Source organism: Trichoderma harzianum (genome assembly GCF_003025095.1).
Source record: "Trichoderma harzianum CBS 226.95 unplaced genomic scaffold M431scaffold_10, whole genome shotgun sequence".
Lineage (NCBI taxonomy): Eukaryota > Fungi > Ascomycota > Sordariomycetes > Hypocreales > Hypocreaceae > Trichoderma > Trichoderma harzianum.
In genome coordinates, this window is record NW_020209258.1 from 900,485 (window position 1) to 919,450 (window position 18,966).

At 47.6% G+C, this 18,966-nt stretch overlaps 7 protein-coding genes across 7 annotated transcripts; 2 read left to right on the forward strand and 5 right to left on the reverse strand.

The window, feature by feature from the left end:
• Window positions 1-80: 80 nt before the first annotated feature.
• Window positions 81-2,411, reverse strand: M431DRAFT_510498 (hypothetical protein). The gene is made up of 3 exons (XM_024919490.1): window positions 2,077-2,411; window positions 1,235-2,018; window positions 81-1,181 (listed from the first exon to the last, which is right to left on the reverse strand). The coding sequence occupies exons 1-3, from the start codon at window positions 2,372-2,374 to the stop codon at window positions 131-133; spliced, it is 2,133 nt and encodes a 710-aa protein (XP_024771994.1). The 5' UTR covers window positions 2,375-2,411; the 3' UTR covers window positions 81-130.
• Window positions 2,412-2,852: 441 nt separating this feature from the next.
• M431DRAFT_497621 (hypothetical protein) lies at window positions 2,853-4,977 on the forward strand (the record flags this gene model as incomplete). Its single annotated transcript, XM_024917619.1, has 3 exons — window positions 2,853-3,565; window positions 3,625-4,818; window positions 4,875-4,977. 3 exons carry the CDS (start codon window positions 2,853-2,855, stop codon window positions 4,975-4,977), a joined length of 2,010 nt encoding a protein of 669 aa, XP_024771995.1.
• A 200-nt stretch (window positions 4,978-5,177) lies between these two features.
• M431DRAFT_497622 (hypothetical protein) lies at window positions 5,178-5,848 on the forward strand (the record flags this gene model as incomplete). The annotated part of the gene is made up of 2 exons (XM_024917620.1): window positions 5,178-5,210; window positions 5,276-5,848. The coding sequence occupies 2 exons, from the start codon at window positions 5,178-5,180 to the stop codon at window positions 5,846-5,848; spliced, it is 606 nt and encodes a 201-aa protein (XP_024771996.1).
• Window positions 5,849-5,890: 42 nt separating this feature from the next.
• M431DRAFT_510501 (hypothetical protein) lies at window positions 5,891-6,893 on the reverse strand. Its single transcript, XM_024919491.1, has one exon. The coding sequence runs from the start codon at window positions 6,838-6,840 to the stop codon at window positions 5,992-5,994; it is 849 nt and encodes a 282-aa protein (XP_024771997.1). The 5' UTR covers window positions 6,841-6,893; the 3' UTR covers window positions 5,891-5,991.
• A 338-nt stretch (window positions 6,894-7,231) lies between these two features.
• M431DRAFT_497624 (glycoside hydrolase family 71 protein) lies at window positions 7,232-8,691 on the reverse strand (the record flags this gene model as incomplete). Its single annotated transcript, XM_024917621.1, has 4 exons — window positions 7,232-7,922; window positions 7,975-8,061; window positions 8,117-8,559; window positions 8,611-8,691. 4 exons carry the CDS (start codon window positions 8,689-8,691, stop codon window positions 7,232-7,234), a joined length of 1,302 nt encoding a protein of 433 aa, XP_024771998.1.
• Window positions 8,692-10,715: 2,024 nt separating this feature from the next.
• M431DRAFT_215641 (hypothetical protein) lies at window positions 10,716-11,316 on the reverse strand. Its single transcript, XM_024913506.1, has one exon. It carries the CDS (start codon window positions 11,160-11,162, stop codon window positions 10,851-10,853), a length of 312 nt encoding a protein of 103 aa, XP_024771999.1. The 5' UTR covers window positions 11,163-11,316; the 3' UTR covers window positions 10,716-10,850.
• A 1,037-nt stretch (window positions 11,317-12,353) lies between these two features.
• M431DRAFT_215659 (hypothetical protein) lies at window positions 12,354-14,494 on the reverse strand. The gene is made up of 5 exons (XM_024913508.1): window positions 13,890-14,494; window positions 13,700-13,824; window positions 13,519-13,644; window positions 13,386-13,469; window positions 12,354-13,328 (listed from the first exon to the last, which is right to left on the reverse strand). Exons 1-5 carry the CDS (start codon window positions 14,364-14,366, stop codon window positions 12,521-12,523), a joined length of 1,620 nt encoding a protein of 539 aa, XP_024772000.1. The 5' UTR covers window positions 14,367-14,494; the 3' UTR covers window positions 12,354-12,520.
• Window positions 14,495-18,966: the final 4,472 nt, after the last annotated feature.

Genomic DNA, 18,966 nt, shown 5'->3' on the forward strand with positions numbered 1-18,966 from the left:
CAGGAGTTACCAAGAGTAAACGGATTGGCTACGATCTTCGTTTAAGCACACAAGAGGGCCGTCTTAACGGCCTCATAATTATACTCGAATTATTAAGAGTTAAATTATAAAGCGTATTGGTACATTAACACTAGCGGTCTGTGAGACATATTGTTGCGCCAGTAGAGCTATTTTCATATGCAAAGGAGTTTCGACTTTCCTCGATATCTCGGCGGCTCACAAAACAATCATAATTGCGCGGGCCCCAAAATTTCTTCTCTGAATCGCCATTCTCATCTGCATCAATCCCAAGATCAGGAGGGCCGAGATCGGAGACTTGGATCTGTTGTGACGATGTGAATACCGATACCAAGTCAAAAATAGGTAAAGTTTCACTACTCAATTCTGGAATGGCCGGATCATCCTCGAAATCGAGAGACATCGCGTCGAGCTCGGTATCGAGCCCACTCGGTCCGCCATCTTCGCTTGTGTCCCCTTGCCCGTCTTCCGTAGCAAAATCTTCATCTCCTATCTCAAGTTGCTCCTGGAAAGCTTTGAGGCGGAGGGACACGAACGAAAGAGCCTTCAGGTGCGTTGCTATGTGTCTTGATAGTTGCTTGCGTTGTAATCGCTCCTTGACTTGAGGTAAAACCGACTCAGTACTCGGGCTACTTGGCAGATCCAATTCCGATCCGCTTGAACTGGTTAATTCCAAGTCTTTCCTCCCTCCTTCGTCATGAAAGTGAACTTTTCTACGCTTTTCCTGAACGCCAACGTTTACTTTTGTCTGTGTAGGCCTTTTTCGTTTAATTTGCAAGGAATGTCGCGAGTGATTCGGTTCATCTGCGTCAAGAGGGATTTTGCTAGAATCAAAGCTGCAAAGTGGACAAATATCTTTGGATCCCGGTATACGAATCGAACTTCGACGAGCTATACCCGCTATTTGAGACTCTGTGAATATTGCGTGATGGTGCTCCCGTATGTGGCCTTTTAATGAAGCCTCATCTTCAAACAATTCTGGTGATTCATGTTCAATGTCGCACCTCCACATGGCTCTACAACTGATCGTTCCAATCCAATTTGGTGAATGATGCTTTTCCATATGTTCCATCCATGGGGTAAACCTATCGAACGCGTCAAGAGACTCTGAACAAGTATTGACGAGACAAACATAAGGTCGAAGGTCATGGTCGACATGGCGCCTTTTACAGCGTTAGTGATTATATCACAAAGCGCAGGTGTGTCTGGAACGTGCCTCCACCATTTTACATTCTGGAACTTATCGTGTGGGAAAGTCTCAAAGCACCAATAACAAGTAGCCCAGTCGTATTCTCCCTGAGGCTTTGGTGGTTTTGGGTAATTAACGTCGCCTATAGGTACCGAGGATGTCTTGGAAACGGCAGATAAAGCTTTAAGAGGCTTTTTCTCGTTAACCTTACGCTCAAATTCTTGTGTCTGGAGAGTCGATGGCTTCGTTCCCGACTTTGAAAGAATTATATCTGTTTCCTTCTCAGAGTCGTCACGAACAATATCGGCCGCCTCATTGACGTAATCTTTTCGAGTGGTCGGTCTCAACACTTCTTGGCTACCATTGTCGGCGTGAGGTTGATCTTCTTTATGATCATCATCGTCCAAGACGAGCATACGACGAGCTGCTAAGCGCCGTTGGTGCTCTCCTCGATACTCTATATTGAAGTGGCGTTCCAAGATGGACCGGCTGAGAAGGCGCTGAAGATTCAATGGCGCCATTGGGTAGAGGAATTTGATCATCAAGAATGACATTTCTTCTAGAGAGGAATCTGATCTTTTTGCTGAGAAGGCTCTCACCCTTGAGATCAAGCCGGCGGTCGAAGACTGTCGGATGGTTACTCCGAGACGGTGCAGACGATCAATAGCTCCTTCAATAGATTCCTGTGTTTGGCTAAGGTCTTCCGCGAGATTGTCAATGCTTGGGGCCGACTGTTGAATATCCAACTCGGTTTCCCTTTTCGGGACTATCCTGCGAGTACCATTGTCTCTTATTTGGATTATTCGCAAAACTAGGTTTCAATTCAGTAGCTATTATAGTTTCCAGATGGAAAAAAAAAAGTGACTCACAATATCGCAAATTGAGAAAGATAGTGCGAAGCAGATTAATTACCATTATTTGAACATCCTTGCTTTTGGATAAGCGACGATCAAGGCAAACATCTTCTTCGGCAAAGACGCCTAAATATGATGCCCAAGCCTGAAACCGGGCCTGGTGGTCTCTCGCAAGACGGCCAACGGCGGCAGCAGATTCGTTAAGGAGCCCGATTGTCCTTGGTTCGGCGATTTGTGTCAGGCACTTGTCAAATAGCAGATCGCAGTCCAAGGCAGCCGAATAAATATCTGGCCAGGCGTTTGGGTCGTCCATTGCTTCTTGCCACGGCTTGAATAGTCGAGACTCTCCTCTGAGTTGAATAAGATCTCCTGCTTTAATGATTGAAGGAGCTTGAGGTCCAGTATCAGATCTTTCCGAAATACGTACACAATCACGTGCGTTGGGAATCACCGGCCCAATGCAACTCGACCAATGAAGCAGAAAATGAAAACTCACCAGTAATTTATAGCGCACCACCTCAAGATCGCTCTCTACACGCGCCATCTACCAAGCTCAAGTTCTACAGATATTACTTGGCTAATAGACTTGGATTTGAACTGATTTTAGCTGATATTTCTTTCTTTCTCTCGCGGTGAATCCTGGCGACGCCGCCTGTCGACAGGATCGTTCTGGCACAGCCTTGCGAAGCTGTCGGGCTGTCCTCATCTTTTTATCTCTTCTTATTTTCATTCTTTTCACTGAGGCCGAAGCAACAACACTTGCATATCCTATCATTCTCGGCGGCACGCAAATGCGCCTTATTGATTTGGAAGAATGGAAAGCACTCCAAGCGATCCAGCCTTATCTTTATAAGGCAGCTCAGTATGGAGAGGCAGGCATTAGCGAATCTCCGCCGCACGTGGTAACCCCATTTCAATTTCTTCAATATGAGCTCTTGCAGCTTGTTATCTCAATACAACCCGACTTAGAAGTCGACCTTGAAATAATCCGCCACATTAAAAAGGAAGCAATCGAGCTTTTCGAAAAGATTTACCCAATTCTACAGCGAATTTTGTCCAACGAGCCCCCTTCTGCCTCCCTCCAATGTATTCAGAAACTTCTTGGCCTGCAAGTGCTTAGTGGCAAAGAGAAAACTGAGGCCGATTCAACTTTGCCGGGAACAATGTCATTGAGTGATGCGAAATCGATTGTTCCAGCACTCACATCATTCAACAAGCGCATAGAATCCATATTAAGGGCTCATCTACATGATGTCACACCAGCAGCTGAGAACCTCGAACTGAGCTCTGTAACTCTTTACGGAGACAAGAGGACGTTAATAGATGCATTTCTTATGAGTTTAGAGCGGCATATGGCTTGTTGTAAGAGACGATCTGAACATCATATGCTTCTACAAGGAGCCGGCCAGAGCTGGCAGGCTGAAGACAAGTCGCTAATTTCCTTGCTTCTTTCCTCTTGCGGAGATCTGACAGGATGGCAAGAGATCGAATGCCTATCTGATGGGTATGTCAAGCCTTCATTGAACCATTTTTATTAAAAACCACTGATCTGATGGGAATCAGAGGGTTGCCTGGAGACGAGCATAATAAAGTAAAACTCAGACCTCTGCAAAGTCTCTGTGAGGATATTACTGTTGCACAGTGTTACAACGAGGTTTTAAACCTTCTCTTACTCGAAGGAACGCTGTACAAGCAGCCAAGGGAACAGAAGCGTGCTCAAAGGCGGGCCATGGTACAAGTGAAAACGTTAGAGGAGCTGATTGAAAAAAAGCACTTTTCTCCAATCCGATCATGCTCGCTCTCTGCCAAAAGCTTCACTATTCAGGAAAAGAGAGAACTCTCTTTGAATCTGGGCTGGTGCTTCTTTTACCTTTTCGACTGTCCTTGGACACATAGCGGTTGGTCTGCGGATACTATCTCACTCCTATTATCGGCAACCGGATCCTCAAGCTCCCTCGAGTTCGAGACACCACCTTACATTCGCTGCGATCCACAACGTACCTCATCTGAGAAGGATGAGAATGACCTGAGTAACATAATGAAAGATTCCGTCTTCCTTGCCCTAGGCAAACTTCTCGTGGAAATGGAGCTGGGTAGGCGGATTACTGCGACAGAGTGTGATAGACTTGGGCGGCCTAACCTCTGGCTGACTTTATCCAAAGTCCTTGATGATGAAATGCTTTATGCATGTGACGACTATCTCAAGGCGATTGAAGGATGCCTCGAGTTGCACCGTTCTGAATCCGAGTTAACATCAGAAGAAAGTACAACGAAACCAGCGAAGGTCATATACAATTCGATAGTTGCAAACCTAGAGAAGGACCTTGCGCACTATCGCAAACGAAGCAAGAAGCGACGCCGTAGCGTTTCTTGCCCCCCTATGGACCTGGATTCGAGCATCACGTCTACGGCTGAGTTAATGCCCGTCCGGATGACAAAGTTTCGCGATGAAAAAACAGATATTTCTCACGTAGGAAGCTGTGAGGATGTGTCAGCTTCTAATTTCAAGGATTCAAGGGGACCTTGGAACAATCAAGTGTCGCGCATTCAACCAGAGGAAGCAGCGATTGTTGCAGGGCAGGAAAGCAAGCAGATACCGAAACGTGCCCGCATCTCAACAGATTATTCTACTTCGGAATTTAGAAGGGTGGATATATCCAGCCTACTTAACACCACTACCACTTTTCCTCCTGTGCCCACCCGCTTCGTCCGGATATTTGATGATCTGGAACCCGACACATCCCTAGCAGACTCTAGGTAGGGATGCCTCCTAAGTTCCAAGGGCGCATATAAAGCTAACAGAAAAGAATTAGGGCCATATCTTCGACCAAAACCTTTCTGGAGAATATGACTTCTTTCATTGAAGCATACGTTCCTAAAGTCTATACATGCCATAAACGGATCAAAGTTTTATAATCGATACTGGGATCGACATAACGCATCCAAGCTTGAAAGCAGCTAAACTAATGGGGAACTTAGGAGAAATGAAGAGCTTCAAAGGAGATTCTGGGGATCTCAATGACGAGATCGGCCATGGGACCCATATAGCGGAGCTTGTCCTAACACTCGCACCTGAAGCCATACTCTGTGTTGCTAAAGTTGCTGTCCAAAGAGTGATGCCCCAAGAGGACACAAATTTGATTTCCAAGGTAAGCTTTGGATAGTTATCCTACTATAATTGAAAATTGAATTGAGGTTGTCTGATGCACTGCAGGCCATACAGTGGGCACTAACGCAAGACGTTGACATCATTTCGCTATCTCTTGGACTTGATCTCCGAGATCCGGAGCTTGATGCCGCCATCAATAAAGCTATAGCAGCGGGTAAAATTGTACTGGCAGCAGCGGGAAACGATGGCAACAACAAGCCGCGGGCACACCCGGGCAGAAATCGTAACGTGCTATGCATCCATGCCTCGAACGGCAAGGGGAAGGATGGAGGGATATCACCGAGAGCATTGGACAATGATGACAACTTCATGACTTTGGGGACCGCTATCCCCCTTAGTTGGAAAGGCAAAGAAGTGGTCAAGTCCGGGACGTCTTTCGCAACGGCAGTGGCCGCGGCGATTGCGGCTGATGCACTCGCGATTATCTCACGGGACGGTTTGCTAAATGAGGACCAGCTGAAACGTCTTTATTCCTGTGATGGGATGCGATTAATATTTGCGCTCCTTAGCAGTCAGTCAGACAATGGATATAAATACGTTGCACCTTGGAATTTGTGGGTTAGGGACCGGTCAAGCGAGTTAATTCAGCACCAGATTTTGGAGGTCCTGAGGCGTTAAGGAGTTTTAGATACACAAATAAACATCATAAATTATATAATCAGAAAGAGTACCGTAATTTAAACATCAAATCCCCATCTGCCGGCGTTCTTATAGACGAGGTTCCACCTTCGTCACCGTTGTTCGAAGGGTATGGACCGCCCCTACATTTGGTGCAATACCCATCTGCAAGGTTCATGGTCGGCCATGCCTGTCTCGTCAAGCAATATTTCGTCTGTCTCCATGATTTCCGAGGCAAAGTCATGGATAACCTCCAGCTCTCCATCGTCCCTATCGACCACTTCCTGCACATCATCGGAAACCATTGTAGCGCCTCGGGTATACACCTGCGCTTTTACTTCGTCTTTGTTCTTCTTCACCCGCGATACCCGATAAGCCAACACAAAATCCGACGCATCTTCGAAACCTACTTCACTCTCTACGTTTCTTTCACCCCGAGCCAAGGCCCCGAGCTCGACGACGCCGGTGACCAAGTCCGGCATCCCGGCCTCCACGCCTCCGCCGAAAGCTCGCCCCCGCAGCACTGACGCCGATGCGCCACGGGCTATCTTGATGCCGGTGACCAGAAACAGCGGCAGTCGATCGCGGGAGGCCTTACGGAAGGCCCGTACGGCAGGAGCCTCGATTGCGAGCTTGGTGTATTCGAGAGACGGGATGAAGAATTCGGTGTCCAGACGGGCTACGGAGAGGAGCTCTTCTTTGGATCGGGCTCCGCTGACGCTGAGCTCGCCGCCGACCCCATCTAGTCCCAGCAGCTTCGCGAAGATGCCTAGCTCTCCGTTACTTTGACGTTTCGTTGTTGTTCGAAACCCGACAAGGCGGGATCGAAATATTTCATCGTCTTGGACTGGGATCCGATCGATAGGATTCAGCGGAATAGGGTCGCTTGGGTCAGCAAGGAGCGTTCCGAGCTGTAGTGGCCCGTTAGCATCGGGCGGTGGTATGGAGAAATTTGGAGCTGAATGATACGTCGGGATTGTTCGTATAGACATGGTAATTCAGTTCACTCTTCTTTAGTGAGTTTTTAAAATTATCTTCACGTGTGTCGATTTAAGAAGTCTTCATTAGTACTGTTCGAAGAATGAAGGGCATGGATTGGGTACCGTCAGGTTTTGAGGCTATCGGGTACCGACGTATCTATTGCAAGCCTTGCCAATTGGCTACCTTCCACGACTTATCCATTCAAGGAGCACGTAACTGCAACGTTAGTGTTAGGAAGACATAGCATTTAGAAGTTTTTATATACAATTTTAGATTGTCCTATAGAAGATCTAAAGCTAAAGTACTCCGACGGCTTACGTTAGTAGCTCCTCAAAAGAACAATTTGTTATTCAAGAGCGACGTTGGGAGGCGGACTCTTTTGCAATTCTTATATACATGTATTTAAGAACCACCGACCCACGCGTTCCAGTTCACATTGCCATTGTTGCAGGCAGTTGTGATGGCTGGGCATGTAACCGGTCCAATCTGGTTAATTCCCGATGCAGTTACCGAGATCACAACGGTGCCGGTCTGGCCGTTGAACGGAACGCTAGAGTGGAAGATGCCAGGAGCAGGGGCGGTAACGGTGACGGGCGCGTTGTTACCAATGGTGACGTGGACGGTAGCGGTAGCAGACGACGGCACAAAGGCAGTGAAGTAGATGGCGTCAACGTCACACTGTTGCGGTGCGAACTGAGTCTGGCCTTGAGTGACGGTGTTGCAAGGGGTTCCATCGGCAGAGCAAGCGGTTCCAGGGTTGAGGCGGTACCAGATGGTAACGTGGTTCTCGTTGGGCAGTGCTTGCTTCTTATATTGGGCAATATAATAGGGCAAGTCGTTCAACCATGCGTTGTGAGGAATGTTCTCCACGTACCAAGAGCCGGTGGGCAGCGACTGGTTCTGGATAGCCGCGGGAGGCAATGGTCCCACGTAGTGACTCTCGCCGTAGTCGTTCCAAGTCAGGATCTCGACCAGAGGAGGGTTGATTTGCAAGACCTGTTGCCATCGCTGGTGCCACAAGTCATCGCCCCTCCATAGCCAGTTCTTGTTGAAGGCTGGAAGATTCGTGTAAAACCATGGCGAGACAGGCATCCTACATACTTGTGAGCTCATAGAAGACATCAACTAGATGTGGGAATACTGACATGTAAGGTCTACCGTTAAGGGCCTGGACGTATTGTTGATCCGCATCGATTGTAATGTCATTGGGGCCGTTGGGCCAGGCAGCAAAGCTGTGAAACATTAGAATCCATTCTTCTCGCTTCTTTGCTCCCAAGGGTTACTTACGAGAAGAGTCCATCCACGGCGGGGAGGGCAGCAGCTCCCTGGGGTCCTTGACTTGAGTAGTCAGGAATGAAGAAAACATTTGTCTGCTGTTTAATGCCGACCCAGTCTCCTGCATTGCCCGGACCCTCGAAGGTGGAGGCCACAGGCTTGCCAGTGTTTTGCCACTTAAATGCGCTGGGATGCGAATTATATGTGTTGAGGACATTGACGACGTCGGCTGCGTCCCACGGGCCCTGAGCTAAGTAGTCAAAGGAGATGAAGAGCTTGAAACCAGCTGCATCGGCGGCGTTGTACGCATTGTTCAGCGCCCCGATTACCGGCTTCGTTCCAGATACAGTATCTTGGAATCCGATGTCCAAAGCAAAACCGTCGATGCCTGCGGCGGCTGCGGCCCTGATGTCCGACGCCCAATCAGCCTGAGTGTATGCATACGTATTTCCAACCTGGACCAGTTAGCAATGCAAAGTAACGTGTTAGAAGAGTTCAATGCGTACAATGACATGAGCAAAGACTGCTTGAGCTCGAGCCTGCAGAGCCAAGTCAAGCAGGGCGAGGGCGAGGGCGGCCAAACGCATCTTTGGAGTATCCAAAAGGCGCTCTTGATGTTTGGACGATAGGAAGAGGTGTCTTGATAGTTGTGAAATAGTGTCTCTTCACGCGGTCTTTATACTAAAGCTCTTGCTCTCCAGCCCCCATCTACTTCTGAGGCTGCGCCCTTGTAAAGTAAACCCCTGCCGCTAACCGCTGACCCTCGATGCATAGGAACCTGAAATTGAATAAGCATGACAAGCAATAGTGGAAAGCGGAGCTGTGTTTAGTATACTCTTGGTAGTACTTGGTTTTTGCTGTGTTGGTGGCAACAGCGGCATCGGTAGAGGCAATCGTGAGTTTCTCGCAAAGTCAGTGAGCTATAGCCTCGGACTTTGGGCTGACTCGCCTCATACGAGTGTCTTAGAATATGCGGTCAATGAGACCACTAATGCGGCTTACCAGGCGTTTCCAGAGCGAAAGCAATAGCTAGCTGCCAGATTGGGCCCTAGGAGTATAATAATGTAGGGATTTCATTATGCAGTGGTTTTTGAGTTGCCTATTTCTATCTGCCGATCTGTCGATCAGCTGGTATATACATATTCTAAATTTCCATTCCGAAAGCTAGGTGGCTTTTGAAACATAGCTCAATATATTAATGGAATACTACAAGTTTTATTTGCCTCTTGCCACGGAGGTTGAGCATTAAGCTTGAGGCTTTTGGTTAAGGAGTTCCTAAATGTCAAAGTCTCAATGTCCTTGACTTTTGTGGGGTGCTCCCGGAAACTTCATTTATATGAATAAATCAATCTTACAAAGTATTCAAATTCGGGATCATTATACGTCGGGTAATTCTGCAGTACAACCCTGGCGCCCGCTGTTTTCAGTTTCCAATGTGATATGTCTAATTCCCGTCCCTTCCTTTGCTGAGGAGAGCTGGTATGCGGATTATTACGATTCTTCTTGCCTTATTTTGACTAGCTTATTAGGCCTTAATATAACGGCTAGACTAATTAGCCCGGAGTCCGCACAGCATGCATCTAAGGCGATTATGTACTATAATGTCACCATCGGGCACATTACGTACATGTAGTTAAAAAACATATTACAAAGGGTGAACATAATAGCATTTGTGATTCAAGTTATAGCACTTCTATAGCAACATGCGTTTAGATCCGCTCACTAAACAACGTTCGACCGGGGTATCCGCTGCTTATTACATTCAATATCGAATTTTACAGTGAATTTCATTATGCTTCTCTTTGTCAAAGTCTTGTTAGATAACTACCCTTAGTCCTAGCAAAGTAACTATATCAAGCTGTGTGAAATTTTTTAGACAATATACAAGGAACGGCCGCAAGTGCCAATAACGCTTTGCTGCCTAACAGGTTCAACTGTAAAGAGCGGTCTGATACTTAAAAATGTCTGCCTGATTTTGCATGTCGGATTTACCTTGCATTTGAATCAGCATAGTCAAGTCAGCAGCTGGCAACTTTGGGAAGGTGCCATTGAATGTTAGCAACCTAATTATTAAAATAAAGTCCGTTAGGACTTTTCCCTCAAACCTAGATTATTAATAGATAATCATATAGGGGCCTATTTTTACTGTAATGTTTAAGCTGTTAGAGTCTTTGGCACTCAATGGAACCTCAATACACCATTTTCTATGGTCGAGATAGTTCTTTCATGGCCCACATTAGATGAGCTGACCATGGCCCACTTCCGTTATGTGTGCCCTACAACTCCGGGCCATTCAATCCATGGGACTCCAGAGCAGGCATTGACTATTTCCCAACATTTCTCGAGGTTAGTCCCATCTACTATATCGACAAAAGGGCTAACCCTATACCAGCTTCTGTTGCCACTGCCCTCCAAAGGACATCATCAGTATTGGCGGCTCCTGAAGCTGCTGTTCCGATGTTCAGGCCTGGTTTAACAACCGATATGCGGTTCTGAACTGCCGGCAATCTTGGAGCAATTTCGCGGATTACGCTCTCGGCAACACATTTTGTTTTGGAAATATCCAGCCCAACTCAGCAATTTTGGCTGCAAACTCTTCCTGCGTTTCAGATGCTCTCTTCTTCAGCCCCCCAGAGATGTCAACATAGGTACTTGGGAAACGCCGTAGATTCAATGGCAATTTTAGGTAGTTGTACCGCGGAATCAATGTTAGTCTTGTGCAGATCACTATAACTGGCAACCCAGTTCACAGCAGCTCCATTGTGGATTGATGGCGTCGACTTTTGCATCGCTGCTGGATTTTTCGCAAAGGCGGAAGCCGCTGATCTTTATCTAAGCCGAAACTCTCTGCAGCCAAATTTCCCTGCCATACTTGTACCTTTTGCTCGTCGTCAGGATGCCACCATCCAGCTAGGTGAGCTCTCCTTTTAACGCGATCGAGCCCAAGCCTTACATTGTCTGCACTGACCAAAACGACAACTTTATGGATGGTAGGGCATCGGAGAAGTTGATGTAGAATTTCCGTTCCTAGATAGTCGGTAGCAACGGTGTGTTGCATCACAGAGTGTCACCGCCGGCTGAGTCGGAAGACCTTGAAACAAGTCTCGAAACGTTCCAATAATGGACGATGTTTCGGTCAAAAGATCAATTCCTCGTCGGGATTCTTCTTCGTGTATCCCGACAGCATCATTCTTGAATTGGACATGCGCAGTGTATTGGACTTGTACCGAGGTCTGCTAGACGTGCTTCCTTGGCCTTATATTTTTCCTGTAGCGGCATGATCGCCAATTTCCCAAGCCGCTCAATTGTCCCTGATGTACTTATTTTAAGGACACTGACCGACCCATCTGGTTTTCTCTAATCATCTCACCACCAGTCGTGGCTCCTATCTGAACAAGGCCGGTAGCTTAAGTCCGACACCCCGGCCAAGTGGTGGACAGTATATGTATGCGGGACTGCAAAATGAGTAAGTACACACACACACGCAGGATAGAAACACATATCGCAATAAATGGCGATCATTTCTATGTCCTCTCTTTTAAAAATGAACAGAAAAAAAAAAAAAAAGGGGGGGGGGGGGGGGGGGTGTAGCAAGTCCACAGCAGCTTTATAAACCATCTTGTTTGCACACAAGGCCGACGTAGGCAAAGATCAAACTTCATCTCGCTACCACCATCAAACAAAACACCACAAGCGACCAATCTCGTAATCTTCGATCGCAGGCACATCTACGATCTCTACGATGCGCCGATTCATCACATATCGCGAGATTTTCCCTCTTGATCGGCGAAATCGATGTTCCTATTAATACATGACTAGCTACCTACCTGGTCAGGCGCATTAACGCGGCAACCAGATATACGAGCATCCAATCAACCCATGCGCATATACGGAGTCCTCAGGGCAGGCCATACATTATTTGATTATATAGCAGGCCATAGTTCGTATAGGCAGATCTCCATCTCCACTCAATGCGACAAGCGAAATGGTGAGATGCTTGTCCCTGCGCCTATCTGCCCAAAGGACAATTCTAGTCTCCAAACAGTCAAGATCATCGGACATTCAGCTCTGAATCGGCCTTGAATAGCGGCAGCGGTAATTCGGAAACTACAACATCCGTAAATCCACAAATATTATTCTTAATTTTAGGGGAATTCGTAGCTCCATCATCAATTCACAGATTAGCCCCCCTCCAAGTCATACCCGCAATCCATCGAGAAAGAAAATCACAGCTACAGCGCCCGTCATGAGGAGATCGTGTAATGAGATACAACAAATGTTCTTGCTTGCATACCCCCAAAAAAAACCATTCCCAGCCCATATACCTGTCCTACAATAATAATTATTTTCACCTAAAAGAATAGGATATATGATCTCAGAACGAAGATTGACCTTTTTTTTTTCTTTTTAGTTTGTTTAGTTAGTGCCAGTCTCAACAGTGCTGGCCATGTCAAAAGAGCGTCTCTCCTTGATAAACTTGGGCCACGTATTTGTCAAGACCAGATACTTGATGCTCATCTCCGCATCATCAAACACATGCTCATTGAACTCAGCGGGAACTTCACCCCAGTAGCGGACAATGTTAAGAGTGCTCTCAGAGTCCGTCCGGTGGGGGATGTCGTCAAAGGGCGTGCAAGGGTCGGGATTGCTGCGTTCACTGCCACAGATGACGTTCGCGGCGTGCTCAAAGACGACCTGAAGGCTCTTGAAGTCTGTAGAAGAGAGGTTGATCTGGAACTCGGCATGAGTCGCACTGATAAAGTCGACGTAGATCTTGAGGGCGCTCTCAAAGCACTCCCGAGGCAGCTCCTTCACAGCGCCGTCATCTTTCTCCAATTCTTTAACGGCGGAGAAATAGAGAGCCTTCCATTCCCTGACGCTCGTAAGGAAAGCAATGTTCTCTCCGGAGAAATCTCGGAGAGCAGAGAATTGCTGCAACGGTTCGGGGTTTTTAGAAAGTGTGTGTTCGAGGGCCTCCATGGTCAGGATGCTTCCGCCGGAGCTATTGGTGTGAACAGAAGACGCTCTTCCCATTCGTCCTCCCCACGAGGACCTAGTCGAATCTGAGTTGATGGACTTGTCTCCTCCAGAGAAGCCCTTCTTTTGCGACTCCCAGCGTGCAATAGAGTTGAGAGTTTCTTGAGTCAGGGCGTTGTGCTTCCAGACTTCGATAATAGGTACAAAGACGGTAAAAATTTCGAGCAGCATGATGGAAACAGCGATCCTGCATTGTCAGAGTTAGATATACATCAAGACTTGTTTGCTAAGAACTGCAGCTTACCATTGCGGAGGAATAAAGTAGTTGTTGACAGGCTGCATCCCGGGAACATACAGGGCAATAAGCCACATTGGTGCAGAGTGAAGACTATTGGAACGTTAGCAACAAGTAGACAATGTGCTGCAAGGCGGCTTACTTGGAGAGACAGCAGGCGATAGTCTGGAACCTCCATCCTTGAGTGTCGCGAAGGTTACGCGCACGGAAGAGAATATAGGGCGCAAAGATCCATGCCCAAAACATTTGCCAGAAGATTGAGGGCCACCTAAGAGATGGTTAACTTATGGATATAAACGCGGTGACAATTGTATAAAACTAACCATTCCCAACCACGACCTTGAGCAACTTTTCGCTGCATGAAGTTGCCATGGACTTCAGTGCCAGCAATACCAAACGAGTCGTGGAACTTGCGGGAGATGAGGAAGGTGATAACCGTCAGGAGGAGCTAAAGGGAAAGTCAGCCGATCAACACCCTTCAAAATGTAGAGATGAGAATAAATGCCAACTCACCTGAAAACCCATGCCGATAAATACTAGAATAAGAGTCCGGCGGTTGTAATCTATCGATCGCCATCGACCCAGCAAACTCCTCCGGTCAATAACTATAGATGGAGTTTCGGACCTGATGAACTTCCTCTGGGCATCGGCGACATAGAGAAACCTGCTATTGGAGGCGTGAAACAGGGCAATTCCAAAAGGAAACCAGATGCCCATGATCCAAAACTCAGCAAGTTCGGGCATCAACGCACCATACCAGTAGCCGAGCTGTACGGCAAGCCAGTAGAGATGCATGAAACTTATTGCTGCAAAGGATAGTGGCAGGCCTCTGATTCGTAGGATGGGCATATCGCGACGAACCCAGAGGAAAGTCATGCCACAAAGGAGGATAACGGTCCATATTGACGCGAAGGAAATGTAAAAGATACCCACCGCTCCGAGCCGAAGCTCAGGCTTGGTATCCTCGGCAATGCCAAACTCGGAGCCCATTGCTATAAGCTTTGTATGTTGAAGTGATTATAGTAGAGACATAAATAGCAAGAATATGAAACAAAAAATCGATAAATACTAGGAAAAAAGAGAAGCTTGAAGAGTCAAAAGTGTAATTGATGTTAAGGGCAAAAGAATGGACGGCCGTCCAACACGAAAGCCTGTGTCAAAAGGGAAGCCAACGGATTAAGTACTTGGTGTCGAGGGCTATCGACTCAAGGGCGACATCGAAACCTCGTGGACGGTGGAGGAGTAAGTCATAAATAAGAAGAAGGGTTGCTGGGCACAAGTTCAGGGCGGTTGTGTCTCTGGGTTCCAGGAAGGCTTCCGACACGTGTGGGATAAGACCTTCTCGAACTAATCGCGGCTAACCAACGCCATTTCACACGTTTTTGTCGATCATGATGGGAACGGGGTATAGCGTCTAGAAGAGAGAAAAGGAGGGAAGTTTGCCTTGTCCAACCAGAGGAACAAGGAAGAAAAAGAAACGAGTGAAAGAACCTTAGAAAATTAGAGAGGCGTAGTACCGCCTTCAACACCTCCCATGCCGAGTAAAAGCGGCTCCCTTTGCAAGGGTTCCGCATAAAGCCAACGCACTTCCGAGGGAGAGTCTCAGCGCACAGTTACAGAGTTGCTCCTTGCGTTTGACTCTTCTTTTTGCCGGCCCTTACACTGCGTATGCGTGTCTCTGATGAGGCGATATGGCCAGTTGCAATCATGATTGGCGGCAGCTTCCCACTCAGTCAAATCATTGTACGCTCTTCTTGTTGACTCAGGTCATCCCGGGCCGATGTGCTTGCTCTTCGCTACTCAAAACGTCCAAGATATCGATCAGCCAGCCACCAGCTGTGGAAACACTGAGACACACAGGGGTGGTATCCCAGGCTGGTTTGATGCTTTCTCATGCTCTCTCCGCCACGTTACGGCGCCCACGCTCGTCCGGTAACGTTTATTCCCACATGATAGACGAGGTACCAGCCAGCTTATTTCCTAGCGAAGGCGGCATACTCTGCAAGGTGGCTGTCTAACTTTCTGATCGTCCAGACGGCTTTGAGCGGCCAATCCTAGCGTGCTCCATGGAAACATATGAAAGCTGGGGCAAACACTCATGGGAGGCCAGGAGTCGTCGGGATCTGAGAACCAGATCCGGTTAAACCAAGAGCAAAATACTCCGTACCTGGCTTGTAAGAGGCCCTGCAATGGCGACTAGCAAGGATATGTTCGCCTTAGCGCAGGTGTGAAAAGCTTTGAGCCACCAAGGAAGAGCCATGGCCGCAGTGCGACAAGGCGGGCCGTGTGTCTGCCAAGCCAACCATGATCCAGCTCAAGTTGAACAGGGTGAGCTAGCCATGCCGTGTATGTCGTGACACTGGCCTCTCTCGCAGCCTGTCTGTTTGCGATAAGGTTGATCTCCTTTGATTGATCAGGACGTGATGGACAGTAGTAAATGACATCGATCGTTCTCCTGGCCACTGTGGAGATTGTCTGACAGGGTCCGTTCAGCCTCACTCGTATTAGCTCGTCACCGCGCCCGTACGTCGACACTAGCATCACTGTGTGCCCGTTTGTATATGCGTTTAGGCGCAATGAGAGCAAGCCTCTTCCCTTCTCCTTCTCTTCGGATCAGTCATCAATTCGGGCAGATAATCGGCTACTTGCATGAGAATCATGCTGTATCCCCGTAGAGAGTACGTGATGATTTGCAGCATCTTGATTCAAGTTTGTCTTTCACCGACAACCAGGGCAAGTGTATGCGATGCTCTTGTTTACCTTGTGTCATCCTTCTCCCTTTAATGCAACGCAGCATCGCCCTTGCAGCTTGCAGCTCCTTGTGGTGCTCAATCAGATATCGTAGGGCCAATCGTTGCTCGTCCACTCCACTACTCAGATGAGCGAGCAGGGCCCGATGCTCTCTCTCATTACAGTTTAATTGGCTGGTAGTTGCTGGAGAGCCCGATCTTTGTTGATCTAAAGCACTGCCTGTAGGTTTGATATGCCTGTAGCTTGGACATCGTTGCGGCCGATGCGAACGGCCGACCAGAGTTGCCGAGCTGGTGTGCAGCGGAGACGGTCTGGGGAGGCGTTCTTGTCTCCATTCAACTCACTCAGTCCAAAGCAATGACCCATGCCCTCTAGTGGTCATCACTTCCGCACGCGAGCCCCTGGTCAAGGCACAGCTGCGCTGGGCATGGTGGATGCAGGCCATGAGATTGTGGGCAGAGAAGAATCTGACTCTGCATTACACCGTCATGCGAGTCGATTGTCGCTCCAGACGTACTCAACAACATCGTAACGCGATTTCTCCATAATAGCATTAGTTGAGGGTCCTCTTGTATGATCCTTTCCACCTAACCCACAGAAAACTCGGCATTTGACGGACAAATATCCCATTCGTCCGGGGTAGTGGTGAGCGTACTTTTCACAAGCTGCCCCATCGTTTAAAGATCGACGCCACTGAAAGAAAATGAAATGTGAGCTGTGGCGTTGTGATAGAGCGGTATGCGGGATGCCTTCGCAGGAAAAAGAAAAGCCGTTCCTGTTTCTGTCATGGTTCCGACAGCTTGCATGACGGAAGAAGAAGAAAAAAAAAAAAAAGGTCAACCGCTTCGTGACAGATCGCATTGGGGGCGAGACGGAAAGAATCTCAGCTGCACAAGCATCTAACTTCGTACGTATGAGTACTGATATCCGCATTTCCCCGCTCCCCTGCTAATAACAATTTAGCAGAGCGCACACATATCACAACCTCCAGAGTCCCGGTGATCTCTAATTCGCAAGGTTAATTAGCTCCCAGGACAATGACGAACCAACACTATCCGCCTCGCTACCAACGTGGCGCGCACGGATACTCAGTCAAACGAATGCTCACCGGAAAAGGCAGTGTTAATCAACACTAAAGACGAAAAGAAAAGTGTGATCCGTGCTCATGCAGCCCGCCTGCAAGCTTCTGAGTAGAAAAGAGTTACCATTGCGAGGACAGTCAGATATATCAGTTATCATCTCGACCTCAGACTTCATATGCAATTTAGATGGCAACTGTCTCAGGCTTAGTCGCTCCAGAAAAGCCATTGATTGGATATGGTCGTCATTTGACGCCAGCAGAGTCGAGGCAAGGGAGGCTTTGCGTGTGATACTGCATGTCTTGTGTGACAGGCGACGACATAATGCTGGACTAGCGCAAAGCCTCACCAAAGCTCGTTTATTGGACCACTGTGAGCTGCCAACACATTAGTATCTTGGAGCCTTGGCAGGACTTCCTGAACTGATGGATATACGGTTGCGCATGTGTTGTATCGATGCGAATGCTCTCACATCCTCAATCTGAATAAGACTGTACCTGTCGCGGAGGCATGCTCTTATAAACGTGTCTCTATCAGGCAGCAGAAAGAAGCCGCAATTGGCTTCACCCGGTATTGAATATGCAAACATGATGTCAATGCTCTCACAGAAGTAGACGGGATTCGTCCCCATGCTCACGCTGATGTATTAACATAAAGTGAGTACTGTTATTAGTTGACACTTCATAAGGTGGCATTGTTGGTCGACAAAAGTTGTTGCATGCGCGGCAAATCCAGGGGTGGAACGGCCGTTGTCCATCAAACTGGGATGAGCACATCCCAGAATGACTATTACTATTGCAATCTAAGACACGGGAAGCTTGGATGAAAAGAGTTGCACAGTCTTCCGTTTGGAAGTTCAAATAGTCCTCCATCAACGAAGAGCAATCTGATTCATTGCTACCCATCAACGGTTAGTCGAAGTTGATGGCGAACGGATAGGGTAACCAACATGGCCGCGCAAGTGGATGTTCTCGGGAAGTTCAAATGGCCACAGCCCCTTTCTCGCACCGTCAGTTAGTATTCACTTGAGAACTTGCTTTGAACGCCGTGAGCTCCTGAATTGCACACATACCTATATAGCTGAATTTCTTGTATATTCCATGTTGCTTTTTCGGAGATGAGCGAGAAATGTTGGGACATCGCTGGAGGAGCACCGTGAGCATTTCATGAGCCAATTCTCTTGCACCAATTCTTAATCCTGGTGAATGGTGGCCACCAAGAATATTAATCAGACGAATTGGTTGATGCTTTGAATATTTAGCTCAAGATTGCACGTGTAGATGCAGCTTTGAGAGTTGTAGGTTACGTATGAAGCATCTGAAGTATCTCAGGATGGGGCAATAAGGTGGTTTGTCACTCTCCTTCCTCATGGGATGGAGCGGCCACCCTCCTTCCTGCCTTTATGATCAGTACGTTAGTCATCATATCGCGATAAGTTTCTCATTCTTGAGCAATCCTTTATCCTTTCGAACTTATATTATTTTCTTTTTCTCATGAGAAATTCGTGATAAACAACTATCATCAGAGACACGCATACATACGACCAGATGGCGATACTCGAGCTGGCATTTGACGACACCATCCTCTCATCAGACTACTAGACAAAATACGGCAATCACGTCCAGAGAGAAAGATATCACGAACAGTTTACCAGTTGTTCTAAGTCAACAGCGGCGATATACTAGGAGCATCCAACGTCCAGGGTAATGTAGTATTGACTTGGGGGAGTGCCTGGTGGAAATTGATGGGAATGTAAGTAC